General features: G+C 38.9%; 1 protein-coding gene across 8 annotated transcripts in view; it reads right to left on the reverse strand.

Moving 5' to 3' along the window:
* PTPRM (protein tyrosine phosphatase receptor type M) overlaps nucleotides 1-16,882 on the reverse strand; it is a 443,102-nt gene that overhangs the window by 23,175 nt on the left and 403,045 nt on the right. For all 8 annotated transcript variants that reach the window (XM_064705880.1, XM_064705877.1, XM_064705876.1 and 5 more), the window contains one exon: nucleotides 10,692-10,789. In XM_064705880.1, the coding sequence (XP_064561950.1) occupies nucleotides 10,692-10,789 (98 nt within the window). The remainder of the gene's footprint in view (nucleotides 1-10,691; nucleotides 10,790-16,882) is intronic.

Genomic DNA, 16,882 nt, shown 5'->3' on the forward strand with positions numbered 1-16,882 from the left:
TATTTATTTATACAAACTCCAGGTTCGGTATAGAAAGCATTATGCAGAAAGTCAAACCCCATCCTGTCAAGAAGAAGAAAATATATTTTCTTAAGCATTTGTTTCCAGAATGTCACTGATAATTGTGTGCGATCCTTCTTTACTGTCTGGATAGATGGGAAATCTTGCCACATCACAGAAGTGACACTGGCTGATAAAGCAAAAAGTTTGTCCAGGCAGAGTCAGTAGTTCTGGCCCTTTTTCTGGCTCATTAGCAGGATAAAATTTAAATCTGAATAGAATTGAGTTGAAGGGCTGGCAAAATACATCCCCACATCAGGATCCTCTTCACAGAAAAAGTGTAGCCTGGTCAGAAGCCCTGGCTCCCAGTCACAAAATTATACAAGCATCCTAACAGCTTGTTCCTTGATAGAAAGCTCCTAAAACAGAGATGAAGTCCAGGTAGCTTTATAAGCAGGTTTTTATTTATCTTGTCTGTGCTTGCTTCAGACCTAGTAAGACAATAGCACTGGCTAAAAAAATTCTTTGTAGTCTTCACATTTCATCTGGTATTAAGGGTGGTTTCAAGACGACTGGCAACACCAGAGTTCCCTTCCAAGGTGAGAGGCCTGGAGCTGGGACCCTGGACAGTGTTTGGCACTCCTGTAACAGGGCAAGGGTGGCAAGACTGCTTCCCCCACCATGCTCCAGAGCCAGAAATCTCTGGAGAGGGACGAGGAGGAGGATTCCACCAGCCAAGGGCCAAGCTGAGGGCCATTTCCAGGATCCCTAACAACAGGATCTCTGACAAATGTGTGTTCATCTTTACAACTTATCTATCCACTGTCAGCAATGAACAAACATTTCAAAAGCATTATACATTGCTGCAAGCAGTATAGTAGTTACTGCTGCTATCTATTATTGCATCTACTTGATATTTATCCAGATCTTATTTTGTTCAGATGTATTACCAAAGATCCTCTCATAGAAGCTAAGTGAAACACATTGAATGCTCATTGTTTTGTCTGTGTTGTTAAAATAATCCAGAAAATTCACATTGTTCAAATCCCTCAGGCCAGCAAAGTGACCCTTTTATAGCCATTGCCAGAAACTCTCTGAAACAAGGTTTTCCCACCTATGGCTAAAATGACCTTTTGACTCTTCATGAAGAGTTAGACAATTCACACTGCCTCTGGGCTGGAGCAACACACTGACAACCCCTTCTCTGGAGCTGATTCCCTTTTCCTGCCTGTTCACACATCCCTTACATAGGTGGAACCTGAACCACACGGAGAGGGCCCCTGCAGGCAGGGAGGGAGCAGCTGCAGCCGTGATCCCAGGCACAGCACTGCCCATCAGCACCTCTCCATTTGCTGCTAACTTTAGCCTCCTTTCTTGCTGATGGGCACCTGCCATCCTTGAAACAGCTCTAGTTTAGCAAAATAAACAATTGCTAGGAGGGGAAGCAACCTTGGCTGAATTAAATTGCTCTTTCCTTGAAGGAAAACAGATCTGTTTCTAACTTGCTAAGTCCAGACTGTCTGGATAATGGCTAAGAACTAGGGACAATTGGGAAAGACCAATTTAGAAGAGCACAGTCCCTGTGTTCTTATGCCTCAGCTGCTGGATTTGGTTTCACTCTTTTTTAAACCTTATTTAAGATGATACAGTGGAATAATTAGGGAAGCACTGGGAGATGTTGCACAGAAGTTATAGCCTTTTGTGCCTCATGCAGCTTGGGCCCACCAGGGATTTCTTAGTCTGCTGCAAAGGGGATTTTGGGCATGGAGCAGACTGGAGCTGAGCAGAAGGATCCATGACAACACAATTTCCTGAAAACTCTCCCAAGTGGAATAGGGGCTGTGAAAGCCATGGGAACTGCGCCAGAATTCAGTCAGAGCCACAGACCAACTGATGATTCACTCTCTAACAGAGGAAAAAAGACCCAAGCCCAACTTTATTTTAATTCAGGCTTTTCTCCTACTTTTGGCTCTTGTTCTGCAATGCTCTGCACGTGCTGAGCTCTGGACCTGAGAACTCCATGGACTCCGGGTGAACCAAAAGTCAAGAAAAGGCTTAAATATCCATCTCCCATCTCCTCCAGGACCACTCAAATAAATGCAAAGGTGTCTTAAAGACAGAAGTAGATGAACTAGTGTAAATCAAAATCACATATATAAGTGCTTATTGGATCAGGGCCTTTATTTGTACAAGAAAAGACAATTGCAACAAAATAGAATATGGTTTTACTCATTAAATATGAGAAACACTGCTGGTAGCATATGTTCAATTTTTCTTTTTAGCACAGCTTTAGCTACCATAACTTGACGGATCTATTTTCCATTTTATAAACATTTGGTACGTGTTTTACAAAAAAGCCTTGCTAACAGAAGGTTTAACTAAATAATTGATACATGATTCCAGAACTGAATATTAAATGCACTAGATCTTTTTTTTCCACACCGTTGCTACCATAACTGTAAGTATCGTCCACAAAACAGAAAACATAATTTTGAAATCTCATCTGAGCAGAATTATAATTGAGAGTTTGTTCACATACACCCCACATTTATATCCCACCAACATGCCAAAAAATACAGATGTTCATCACAAGATGAGATAAAAGGATGATTGCCAGACACATAATGAAAATGCTCTGGTTTAATCTATTCATCCCAAGGTACACTGTCCAATTGTTTCAAACATGTTTATTTTGCTAATAGTTTAAGAAATTTGGAGAAGAGAATTACCTACTTCCACTGTCTAGTTCCATCCCCCTGTAAAATAGTCTAACGTTTGAAACTCAGAATTAAAAATGAAAGTGGAAAGTTGTTGTTGCTAGTTCTAAATATAACAAATATTGTAGGCTGTGGATGGCTAATGAACACAAATTGTGACTTCCAAAGCTGTATATTTAACCATTTGGCAATGTGACACATGTAGCTAAAGGCAGTAGGAAAGTCAGGACAGTAATTCATTTACCTAGAATGTTGGAATAGGAGCAATATTACAGACTTAATATGTGAGCTGGCTGTGAAATACACTTTGCAGTCCATACAGAACAGTTTAAATAACACTGATTATTCAAAGTTTCCAATTGCCTTTGATTCTGAAATATTCTTAGCAAAGGGGTGATATATATAACTGACTATGCCCTGCATGGATTGTCATTAGTGAAGAGCACTATTATACATTCTAATTTAAAATTAATCCTGTACTAAGTAATGACGATAAGTCAGACATAAATTTTGAAGTAAAACCTCTTGGCTATAAAACGAAACAGTCTACCATGCTCACTGGTAAAATTTTAAACAGATTTTACAGATGTAACTCGGATAACAGGTACTTTTATTTGGCTGACTTGAACTAAAAGTACAACCAATAATTGAAAGTATTTTTATTTAAATACTTTTCAAACAAAAAATGTATTACAATATAAGAACATCTTATGTGTTATAAAACAACCTTTGACAGGAGATAAAACCCAGTCTTTTTTTAATTTTCTTTTGTTTGCTTTTGAGCAAGTCTGTTATTAGTTTTATACCTCATTCTACAGTTTTCTACAAGAGGTGTGGAAGACTATTGAGAAATACGATATTTGAGATACTGTTTGGCACCATCAGAATGGGTCTCTGTGAAGTCTCTATGCTGTTCACAGCTGCCAGGGTGGGAAGAGATGTCTCCATGAATTTTACCAGCCCAGTCTAACTTCTTCTTGGGATGACTCAGAGCTGACATAGTTCTCCACCTTCTGCTGCCCTGGGCTGCCCCAACAGTGCAGCCCTAAGTTGCCTGGTGGGTGCACTCTCATTCAGCTTCTGCCCAGAAGAGCTGGCTGTCTGGAGATGCCTAGCAGCAGCCATAAACAAATGCTTTCCACCTGACAAAATGAGTGTGACCTTTTGTTCTTAAGACTCAGTATTGTGTTAGCACGCCATCAACCTGCAGAGTCGGTTAGATGAAATTAAGGTGACAGGCCAACCCATGGTGTGGCCTTCTTTTGACCATAAAGAAGATTTGGTCTAGAAGAGCAGCTTTAGGGTAAAGCTGTTGCAGTGTTCCTTCCTCCACTGTTAATACCAACAGAGAAATATGGATTGTCTCTGTTTCATTGCTTATGTTTAGGCAATTCTGTGCATCTCAGTACAGCCCTGGAGAAGAAAAGCTGAGCACAGAACATGAGAAGAGTGGTCCCATGCCAAGATGAAGGATGGTTAGCTAGAGCTCCTCAAAGCCTGTGTTAATTCCTGACACAACTGTGAAATCATGGGCCTGTTTCTCAGATCCTGTATTTCCAAGGACCTGATGTGTCTGCATTGAACCTGTGCTCTGAACCATGCTTCCATTCCAAGACCAAAATGATGCCATTAGCTGGGTACAGAGCACCACCTACTTAGTGGATTGCCTTCTGGCTCTAAAACCTGATCATCTGATGTTAGCTTAGACAGCTCTACATGGTACTCTACTGGGTAAAGTAAAACTGTGTCAGTGCCTCCAGGATACTTCTCTTTCACAGAGAGATTGAGAGATAATTTCAAGAGACTGCTGAGGTGAGGAGATTTGCAGTTATGAAGCCATTTTGTTAGCCCTGACATTTCAAGTAAGAACCTGAAGCCCTCCCTCCTGGCAAACTGCACCTAAAGTTGCATCCTACACCTTGGTGGCACTTCAGTTAGTCCAACAAAGGAGTCAGTGCATTTGTGTATCCTTAAACCTCTTTTGTTAATTTCTCTAAGTGAATTATCTCAATTGGATTAGTAAGCACTGAGATATTAATCTGTGTTGATTAACATTCTTTGAAACATAGCTTTTACTGGAGATGAGAATAGAACAAAACTCTGAGAGCTGAACCCATGACTGCTGTGCATGACATGGGACAGTGCTGAATGCCTCTAGCCCGATGTTCTGTTTCACGATGCTGACACTGCTAACCTGGGCACATCTCTTTTAGACAAATGCAAAGAGTCCTTCCTTCTCTTTCCTGGAGGACAAAAAATTAAATTTTCCCTAAGGGCTCCTCCCCTACTATGTATAATGCACTAATGTAAACCTACTATTTCTGGTTAAAAATCTAGAAAGATGAAATCTGTTTTGATGTCTAGAAGGGTTCACTGACTTGAAAGATTAACAATAGTTTTAAATTTGGATTGGTTTTCTGTTTTTCTCATTGATATTCTGTGAAAGTATAAACTGTCCTCTACTCAATAAGAGATACTGGAATTACAATGAAACCAAAAGTATAACAACAGAATATAACACCTCGTGCTGATGTACCATAAGTACCAGTCCCATTTTTGGAGGGCAAACAAGAATAGGAAAAAAAATATTCAATGGACAGGGAAGGACACTATTTATATATTTAAGAAGTTGGGACTAGAATTATCTTGAGGAAGCAAATAGATTCATATAACAACCTTTCCCCTCTTATTTATAAAATGTGTTTTCTTTCTTTCATTAGAAAAGTTGAAATGAAACATTAGCCACCAGTGTGCATACAAACTCTTTGGCACACCTCCTAAGGAGCATTAACACCAGCATCCTGAATTAATTCCAGTGTAGGCAATTTGGCTTATTACATTTAGAGGGAGTTTCAATTAGACAGAGTGTTCTTCCATTTATACTGAATACAAACGTGTTGTTTGTGAGACATGCTCAAGAGTCACCGTGTTTCACCTCTGCAAGATCACAATATTGGGTGATCTGAATCTAAAATACAATTTGAGTTTACCTTTGTTTATTAGAAGTATTTTCATGGAAGATTCTCAAAAACTTGTAAAATGTATAAGTACAAACTTTGCAATAGCTTTGTGATAAAAAAGTCCATTTTCATTCTAAGCATAGGTGTTAAGTCCATTGGAAGTTTCACAGTTTTTTGTTGCTGAAATTTGCAATGAAGATATTGGTGGTCCCCCCCCACCCCACTGTTTCCAGTAAGAAGTCTTGGACAGGGTTTTATTTAGCAGTTTTTCTTGGATGTATAATCTCTGTCAATAACACAAATTATCAAGTAGATCTGAAGAAGATCTGGTTCGTCATAAAGACTTTTGGGTTTCATTTGTTAAAGAAACATATTTGAATCTGTTTAAGAAATGTCTCTTGAATGCTGACCAGTGCTGCACATCCTGAGAACCCAAAGACAGGAACATACAATTGCTTAGGGCTGTGACCATACAAGCTTTCCTAGGAAGAACAGGCTTTCCTAGGTGTCCTTTTCTGACACCATTTATCTTACAAGTAATTCTTTTTATAGCAAGCCAGCATCAAGGAGGTATTCACCCTGTCAGAAGACTCTTGTATGGATCTCCTCGCTGTCATGTGGAACTCTTTAATCATGAAAAGTCAGAATTATCCCCATTTTTGCAGAGAAGTGCCACATACATAACATGTCAAGCACAGGTCCAGGAAAACAAGTCAAGGAAAAGTTAAACCACCACTGTATTCTTCCCTTTCCCCAATGCAAATATAGCCTTTCTGGCTCCTGGGAAGGAAATGTCACCTGGGAAGAGTGTGAAATGACTATCAGGAAAGTACACCACTCCTGAGGGATAAGATGGCAAGGAGAGGCAGTTTGGGTAGCACAAAGGTGTGGGTGCAGGCACAGGGGTTGTTTACCAGGTTGTGGTTGACCTTCATTCCCCTTTGTGTCACATCCATTCTGTTGTAGTCAACCTTGCTTCCTTTCACAAAAAGGGTCTTTTGTGTGCTTATTAACACTATTAGCACTGGCTGTTTTCTAATTCAGACTAATAATTGAGAAACTCTAATTACTGTAATTACTACGCTCCTGGGGTGAGGTTTTATTTTTTATAATTATTTATAGTGATTTTGTTTGTGAATACTTTGTTCCATTAAAAGCATAATAGACAATCATAAGTCCTTGCAGTGCATTTATTTATAACCACCTCCGCTGAATTTTGCAGCATTTTGAATTTTTCAGCATTTATTAATCAGTTATTACCAAACTTTTTCTGCCTAAAGCAAGTGAGAGAGAAAGCGACTAGTGATAAATGGCAAATAATGTGACATGCCAAGTTTGATTATGCTAACTAAGTACTAGTACCAACCCAACAAGAGCAAAGATGGAGGTGTGACAGCTAGATGGCACAATTGAATATATTCTAAATCTTCCCACCATGCCTCTTCAAGGAAGACAGAAATGTTTCAGTGTGTGTAAACACTAAAACAAAATCAAGTACCATCGAAGATTTTGGCTGGTACATAAACACTTTGATCACGTTCCCAGTGATTTTCTGGGTCTTTGGGAGTTTGCCCTCCAGAGTGGTCTCTTGGAGTAAGCAAGATGTTCTTCTGTGTCTACTTTATGATCACGCTGTGTGATCGTAACATCATTACACTGCTGGATAAAAATGTTTGCTTCTTACAGAATAATCCACCAGATTATGCTAAATCTCTCAAGTAAAGATGCTCCCTGAAATTACTCAATTCAGTTCCTCTACCACTTACAGACATGGGTACATAGGCCTCTCGCATTAATATAGTCCAGAATACATTACTTTGAAACAACTTCTTGTCACACTGATGTAATTGTATGAGTCTTGATTGTTATGCTTTTTATCCATTAGTGTGTGGCTTGGAAAATTCTGGTTCTTGGATCATTACTATTAATTACTTGCCATTTTCTTTTTGTGAACTTTATTGTGAGTGGAAAATTGTTGATCCCAGCAGGAAGAAGACAGAGACTTTTTTCAAGGTTGCTTCAAGGGCTGCTTATTTGTTTAGGTTTTTTTGTGGTAAAAGTTGTTGTCAACCTAGGCCAACCTTAACAAGCACCACTTCATCATCCTTTATCAAAGAACTATTCATGCAACTCAGCAATGCTTTTTCTAAATGACTGTGAGACCTCATTTTGATTTTTAATAAACAGTCACATTCTAATGAGGTCTTCATAAAACTGACTAAATATGTTTAGAAATCATTAGCCTAAATTATCAGTACAAAACTCTCCTTAGGGAGCCCTGCAAATTTTGTGATAAGACTTCTGGCAGATGTATTACTGTAACAGCTCAAGCTAGTTCTGAATTTCCACACAAGCAGTGTAAATGTGAGTGACTGGGTAACAGGCTACTAGATGAAGAGCTAAATGTCCCTCAGGCGGGTTCATTAAAGAGAGAAAACAATCAAAACACATTTCGGTGGCATTTAAATACCAGGTGCACAGCAGTGTGCAGGTGCCAGAAACACTGACAAGGGTCCCTCACTGGAACACACAAGAGCTTAAAGGGATGTGCAGTTCTGACAAGTGTGCCTCAGATAATGACAGATATTGGCAGATGTACCCGGACCCTGCTGGAGGGTAATGGGGGACTGAGTCATTTGCAGCAGGTGCCTGTATTAGGGACAGCCTCATGGTGATTCCTCCAGCAGCAATTAAAACAGTCCTGATGCATAATGCTCCAGGGCAAGAAGCAAGTTCCTAGCACTGATTTAATGACTATCCAGCCAGTACTGGAAAACAAATACAAATACGCCCCCTCAATGATTAATTCATGATGGCCGTACACCGTGTGGCAAACATGTAAAATTTTGAAAATTCCTGTTTCCTTAAAATGCAAAAGAATTTTCCTCCTTGGCTTACCATGGGTCAACATGGTTAAAAAGTGAAACTAAGAAACCCCTATAAATCTTCTAGCAGTGATAGCAATAGAAATAGAAAACCTCAAGTTTGGGAAGGTTATAAAGGTTTGCCCTACAGGAATGCTACCAAAAGTCCATTAAAATCATTGCTAATCAAGGTGGCACACTGCTTGTGTTAGGGGTTGTGGGACAGATGGTGTGTTTGCAATTTGCCTCCTTGTTGTTGATGATTCCAGCTCTGGGAGTGGCACAAAAACACCAATGGAGGAGTGAGTGCACTGCTCTGTGGCTCATACAATTTTATTTCCATTAAAAGCTCATTTCAATTTCTGCTCTCTGATTTCACCTATGCTGGCCTCCAGAGAAAGTGAGAACAAAGTCATTTCTACCACTGCCAGAAACAACAAAGCTGCAGATCTGTATCCTACTAGGACTCTTGCACCCTGAAGAAATCTCCATGGTGGCACAAAGCATTCCTTGCTGCTGTGGGAATGTGCTGTGCACCTAAATGCTGAGAGCAGAGGCTGCCAGCACTGGCACCAAGACTGGTGTATCCCTTGCTGACATCTGACAGTTCACTCTAATTGGCACTTCCAAACACTGACTTTGGGAAAACAGCATGTGGTTTCATGCAGAATGCTGTTTTTGCTCTCAGGCTTGTTTATTCATACCCAGAAAACATCCCTTTTTAAGTTGTTCGCTTGGGCACTTATGAATGTGTATAAAGCTTTAACAAAGAGGTTTGCTGGAGAGCTTCCTATTCTTACAAATCCATCTGTTTTGAATGGATATGTGACCATCCAGCTATTTCTACCTTTTCCTCACTCAAGGGACTGCATTTTTAAAGTGGCCTCCATGATCCCTCTTTGTCTCTGCAATTAGTCGTACATGCGCTCCTGCAGCAGGTGTTAATTGCAGTCACAATCCCCATCTTTTTACATCTAAAAATAATACTGGCACCTGATCTGTAAGCAGGCTTGAGCACACAGATACCTGACTGTTAGGATTTATATTATCAGTTCACAAAGGACATATGGAAGAATAAACTGAGATTGTAAAACTGGACTTGCTCAAACGGACTTTAACTCATACCACATAAACAGTGCTCTCTCCTAATGCAAATGCCACAGGGCAGAGGCAGTATCAGACACTCCACCAGTGTGAAATTAAAAACATCTCTTAAAACCATGCTGCTCAAACCAAGATGTGTGCACTTGACTTCTTATTTCAGCACTTTGATTTACAATAATTGCTGTAGTTCCCATAAAAGCAGTGGGATTTCTTTTCATATCAAATGAAAGCTATATGCCAAACTCCTAAGCAAATTTTCTTGAAAAAAACATCCCAGATGAGAACTAAGACAGCAGTGCACAGACAAAGCAGTAAATGAAAAGACTCACTTACTGACATTTGTGTGAAACACAGAAAAAGGTTCCATTCAATACTTGTTGAAAACAAAATTAGGCATAAAGACTAGAGTAGGAGGCCTACTTTAGCAGTTACCAAGCAAAGAAAGAGAGTTACACAATATCAGTCAGGTAACTCAATCTTTCCTTTACTACCCAGCTCCCGAACATGACCTCCCAACCAACAAACAGTGTACAAATGTGACAAACTAATTTTTTCCGTTTTAGTCCAGAAGGCTTTCAGGAAGGAAAACCCAAACAAGCCAGACCAATTAGACAAATATACCAAGAAACAACTTCATACTTTAACTACTCAGACATCAGTTTCAGAATGATGCCTCCTTAGCCTTCCTTAAAAAAAATAGAGATGATTCCATACCTTGTTCTGCTACAAATATACTGACTTTCTTAAGAGAATTGGCATATCTGAGATATGTACAAACATATGACACGTCCCCTCTTTGTCAGTCTTTGCAGACTCTGCTGTACGGAATGCAGCTTTATCAGTTACTTTTTCATTGTGCTAATGGTAACAAAGCCAAGCATCCAAGGCATGTTTAAAAATAATTGATAATGAACCTCTCAGCACAGGCAGTCATACATATTTTATGTGCTATACTTAGTATGTAAGAACCTTGTTGGTCTGTTATTTAATTTTGAAAAGCAAACACCTTAGACGTCTTTCATCTTTTAAGTACAAAAACCACTTACCCTTCCCACTTCTACGAGATTAGTAACCATGATTATGCTTGCTGTGTTTTCATGCCATACCATCCTCCAGAAGTCATATATTGTCTCCTGCATTGGTCCTGAAACAATAAATCAAATGAAAGGTTACTATCTGAAAGTCTCATGATTGGAACCTTGTCTCTCGGGAACTTTGTGAAACCGTGACTGTACACATATATTCGTATCACTATCATCATATTTTTCATTTAGGGTCGGTCAATTTCTTTTCTGTCATCCTACCTATCTGCATTTAAGTACTTTTCTCCTGAAATAGTGTTCTGAAAGAAAGTTCTCCAGCACTTAGGTATTTATCTCCATAATACCCAGAAGTGGAATTATAAAAAATGGATAACATCACTCTTTCTTTTAGCAATTGGATGATAACCTAGGGAAGGTGTATTTGGAATGAAATGAGCCTCAATGGAGTATGTGGCCTTTCCTGGTTTCTAATATTTTTCTTAGTGTACACTATTCATCAAATTAGTCCAACTCCTAAATTGTAGTTCCTGAAGTGAGGCAGAAGTTATAGTTTTTTTTTTGCTGCAGTGCATCACTTCGGAAAACAGTGGGGAAAGCAGCAAAGAAACCTGATGTGCCAAGGCAGCAGGTCCTCTGCAGTGCTTCCCCTGTGTGCTTCTGTTCATGAACACACAGGGCTTCCTTCAGTATCATGCTGAAGCTGGGTACCAGCTCACAGGAAACACTACAGAAATGCAAAAATGTTGAGAAAAAAACCACATCTCTTTGTGTGCACCTGGTCCTGTCTGTTTGTAGCCTACACATCTTACCCATCGTGCATGGTGTGCCACTCCAATTTGAAACCAGTGCTTTAAAATCACTGAGCCAGTAAGAGTAAACAATATAAACTATAAGCTTAACATCCATACTGAATCCATTACTGAACTGTCACATTGCACTAAACAATTAGAGGCTTATTTAGAGGAATGACTTAAATCTAAGCTAATTGGAGTACAAATGGATAATGTATTGCCCTAATGTTCCTTTAGTAAAAGAAGCCAACAATCTTCAAGCATTACCAAACCATATATTCACAGATTTGGGCCGTTTGGCACCCATGTTGTGTATTTTGATCTCCCTTTGAAAATAAAATATTCACTCTGAAATCAAACATTTAGTGGAAAATATAGTAATATATTACTATATTGTCACAGCAGAGGGCTTGGACCAGATGGTATTTAAAGATCTCTTCCATCCCAAACCACTCTGTGACTTTGTGATTCTGGTATTATAGGCAAACCAAAACAAACTCACTAGGCAAATAACATCACAGTTATGACATAACTTAGATCGGAAATTTAAGTAAAAGGTAATAGACTAAAACTCTTGAATTTTTAAAAAACCTGTATTTATTTACGGCAATTCCAAATTATAATTTCTCCACCCATAATTTGCACAGATCATTTAAAGAAGCTATGTATTCTCCCCCTTATTTTATCTGTCTTTAAAAATGATGCATATATTATGAGTTTCATAGGTCTCCTTATAGTTTTCGTTTCCTTATAGGTTTCCTTGAATTGCTTTCATTGTTCATGGGACAGGAGAAAAAGCCATTTAAAACAACAGGAAACGATGACTGTTAGAACACAAGAAATGTCAGAAGGTCTTAAGAGTAGAATTAACAGCAGAAACTCAAGCTACAGTTTCTGAAATTGCTAAATTCAAGCTGATATTATAGGTGCAAAACTCAACACCTTTCTTTTCTTTTTTAAGTTAACAGCACAGAACAGGTGATACTTTTGTAAAATTTTATTCTGAATTTCAACAATACTTTAATCGCTCTGCATCATATGGAAATTTACAGCAAGCATTTTATTTCTATCTAAGTGTCCTGGATATGTGATACAGCCATGGTCCAAGTGCAATTTTGAATGTCACAGCAATATAATTAGTACATATTCTAGTGTACAAGTTTAGCTTGTTTGTGTTTTAATATTCTAGGATTCAATGTAGCTTTCTTTTGCAATAAAGTCACAACACCACTGGAAAGGTTTTGTGCCAGCCTCTCCTACTGATTATGAGGAATCAGAGTATTCCACTCACTCTAGGAAAATACTGTCTCTGTATAGCTCCTTCCTTCCTCTCAAATCTGCAACAAATATTCAGCTCAATTACTGCTGCTATTATCTTTCAAGAAGCATAGCTAAAAGTGGGATTAGGGAAAGGTGGTTTTCCACAGAGTAGCATCCTGGAAAAAGCCTGCAAGTTCATGACAGATTATTAACACTATGCTAGATCAAGGACAAAAAAACCCACAACATTATTGCTTCAAGAACCCTGGTTTAATGGCGAAAATCTAGATGGCTCCCCTGCATTCTGTCTTCCTAGGAAACATTTTCTGTGTGATGTTTCAATAAATTTAATCTGAGCATATTTTTGTTAATGCTGCAGGAAAGATACATGGTCTACACATCTACAGAGGTGTCGTCCCCTCACAAGAAGCCAGAATCTTTGAGAAACTGTGAGGCAATGTAGCAAGTTTCTTTATATATTAATTCCGTTTTCTTTCCCACAGATTCACTTGAGATACACGACAGTTGGGCCCTACATTGTAACAGTCATTTCTTTTTGACAGCTCTGGAATAACCTGCAACAATTTAATCCTGATTTCTTTTTTTCTCTACAGGCTGTGAAATTTGTGCTGTGATTTAAAGATTCCTGCATTTTAAATCCAGAAACCACAAATTACAACTGGAAAGAGGTTCTAAACATTAATATATTCCTGTAGATTTTGAACTTGTCATTCTCCATAAAGAAAAAAAGACAATAAATTACAAGAAAAAGAATTCTTTAGGAAAAGTAATGGTTTTTTGCAGGCCAGAGAAAGAGCTGAGCTGTAACAAGGTTTTCAACCTTGATTTTAATTGTACCTCTAGAAGAAATGTCCTATTCTGCAGTGCAGAGTATGCTCTTGTCAATCTTACTAGCCAAATAAGACAACCATAATTAAAAGTGCTTGACAGGATTTCCTGCTCTCCCTTCATATTCTCACGTTTTCTTGCTTTTTGGGTCCAATTCTTCCATGTAGCCTCCAAACTTCTTTCATGTTCAAGACACCAAAAAAAAAAAAACCCACCCCAAAACCTACCTTAAAGTCTCAGCAATTTTTCTATATCCCATTTTTATTTTCTTCTTGACATTTTAAAAATATTTTCTGACATGTTAATAAATTATTACTTGTCTCCAGCAAGAACTGAAAAGCATTAGAGGCTAGGCAGGGTTGTGGGATTTATTATCCTGAAGAACTAAACAATTTGATTCCAGAGACTTGTGGTAGGAGGAGAAAGAGGCTATAATTGTTCTAAGCATCAGCTTAACAGATGTGTGCACAATAGGCAGAAAGGTTATTCTCAGCAGTTGCCCCCTTGCAGGAGGAGAAGGTCTGAAGAGAAGGTACTGTGCTACTCGACAGAAAGCCTGCAGCACACCCCATTAGCTCCACAATACAGTACTTGGTATCAAAGATCTCTGCTGTGAAAAAAAAGAGATCACCAACGTACTGCAACCAGAAGACGAAAAGCAAAGGAAGATAAGAAAAAGAAATCAACCCTCCAAACCCCTAGCTAATTAAATGCATTATTGAAAAAACTCACAGAAACGATTGGTTGTGTATTTTACAACCACTGGTTCTATTACCAGCAGCAGTTAGTTGCTGCTCTGGGAACAAAAACATATTAGAAAATGGAACATCACACAGCTTTTATGAACGGTTTAGACTCTTTAAAGCTGCTTTTGTAACCAGTTTTCTAGTTCCTCTATTTCTGCGTCCTATTGTGAAACACACTTCTGAAAACAGGTATTGCTACGGGGGTATGAGATCAATTTGAATATGATGAACTAGCCCAGAATACAGGAAAAAGTGTTCAGGTGTAGGGAGTAAAGCAAGCACACGAAGAAAACAAGTAAAGCCTGAATCCTGAAGCATACATAGCACTTACTCACACAGGACTTTTAAATCTATGGGTCATTTTTCAATTTCTAGAAAAGCAAGCAGCTTAGACAAGGAACAAATAGCTTCCAAAATATTTTTCTAACAGAGAATGTCAAATCCACCAGCTAACATTTGGTCCACCTGAGACTGAGTTCAGTGACAGATATTAAAGCCAGAAATGCGCAGAAAATGAACAGATACCCTTAAGCTCCAAAGGCTCCCCAGGGACAGCACATGGGGAGTGGGAGCCATAAATATGTGCTAATAGAGGCAGGGGACTGACAAGATGCAAGACTTATACCTGCAGCACTTAAATTCCATCTTGAAAAGAGAGCAGAAATACCCCTTACAGTGAGCAGCCACAACCACACTGCATGAGGAGGTGATTATAAAATGGTCCCTTCACCTACTGGTTACTGCGGTTTCTGGTAGCAATGATAATTTTCAATGATAACTGCATCCACTTTTTACTGAAGCAAAACCTGCTGCTTGCTGCTGTGACTGCCTACAGATGGACTACAGAAAGACACTGAGCTAATATACCTACTTAGAGGGAGCTACATTTTAGCCCTCATTCTTTTACTATGTATGCTCCCTTCAAAATGAACTTGAGACACAGTGAGTGTTTTCCTGTTAAGAGATATGGCTGCACGGCAACAACAATAACAACAAAAGCAATGATTCCCTTTGCAACTACAGTGTCAAAAACTCCCAAACCCATTATGTAGCAGAAATTGTCTAAAATACACTCAAAAGCATAAAACCAGAGGGGAGTAAAATACTGGGAGAGGAGACTACAAGGCGGCAGATTAAAATTTTCAACAACTCTTGTTTTCCTAACCAACCTTTTGGGACAGATGTAGCTGTTAGTAGGATAATTTATTTCACAGGAGGAAAAAAATTTAAAATTTGCACTGCCAGTCCGGAGATCTGATAATCTACAAGAATGTGTTATTTGCTCTTTTAACCATGCTAGAATTTGGATATAAATACGCCTTCAGAAAAAGGTATGTAATAAACGGCAGCTAATTGTTACTTTACACTATAAATGTCACTGACTGCAGGCAAGGGAACATCTCCTGTGAATAGAATATATTTTTTTCCTATTCAGTAAGACAATTTGTCCAAGATTTTGCCAAAAGGAGTTTGCAGGTGCATCATTATGTGACCAAGTTTTCATGACTGTTCAGTTCTGCTAGTCTCCCAAATATCTCCTGGGAAGCTCAGCACTGGTCAGCAGCTCTGCAAATCTGGACATCTCCTTAGGTGACCAGGTGTAGGCTATGGAGTTTAAGATTGAATCCTACTTTTTCAGAAAGTATTGTGTCTTCATCTCTCTATCTTAGTCAGCTTACTATAGAGAAAAGGTACAGATCCCAGTTGTGCTGACTTAGCCAACCTGCAAGATAAACTGCTGGTTCAGTATTTTTTATAATTCCATGACCACACAGCAGTACAGCTGTTGTTGAATCATCTTCACTTTCCCAAATGAGCTGGTTTCTGGAATGGAAGGTGATTTGAAGATCTGCTCAATTGCTGATAATCTGATTTGTCAGGGGCAGTCTTCACCATGTGCTTGTTGAATACTTATGGTATAGCATGCATTGAACTTTCACTCATGCTTCCAGGAGCTCTTAAGGATTTAATGCCTCTGTGAAGTCCAGAACAAAACTCTGCTAAAACTTCAAAAACTCAGGCAAAGATTATGCATCTTTTCTCTCTCAAAACAGGTGCAGATATTTGTTTTCTATTTTAACATACACACTTAACTTTAAAGGCTTACACAAGAGCATTTTGATAGGCACAGTATGTGTGTTCCTATTATAGGAACAATTTTGATATCTGAGATAAAGCTGAAGTCAAGATATCACTACACTATATGGGCCCACTGCTCATCACTAGCTATCAAAATGCATACAGATCAGTCTCTTGCATTTCTACGTCTCAAGGAAATGATGATGAAAGAGAATCAGGTCACTTAACCTGTAAGGCTTCTAAATGCTTTAATGAAGTCCTCCAAAGTCTGTTCCAGAAACTAAAAGAGCATTGAGGGTAAAAGGTACCTCAGTGCTATCCACCTGTGCACTTTTCCTGAAGTCTCCTCCAGGCCTGTCACTATAAGAATTAGCACACTAAAAAGCAACAGACATTTGTACTGGCAGAACCTGGCCACTAATGCTTCGGTGTTTTTTATTAATTGCTAGTTTCTAGTTGTCATACACAT

This window comes from Zonotrichia leucophrys, chromosome 2 (assembly GCF_028769735.1).
Source record: "Zonotrichia leucophrys gambelii isolate GWCS_2022_RI chromosome 2, RI_Zleu_2.0, whole genome shotgun sequence".
NCBI classification, from domain to species: Eukaryota; Metazoa; Chordata; class Aves; order Passeriformes; family Passerellidae; genus Zonotrichia; species Zonotrichia leucophrys.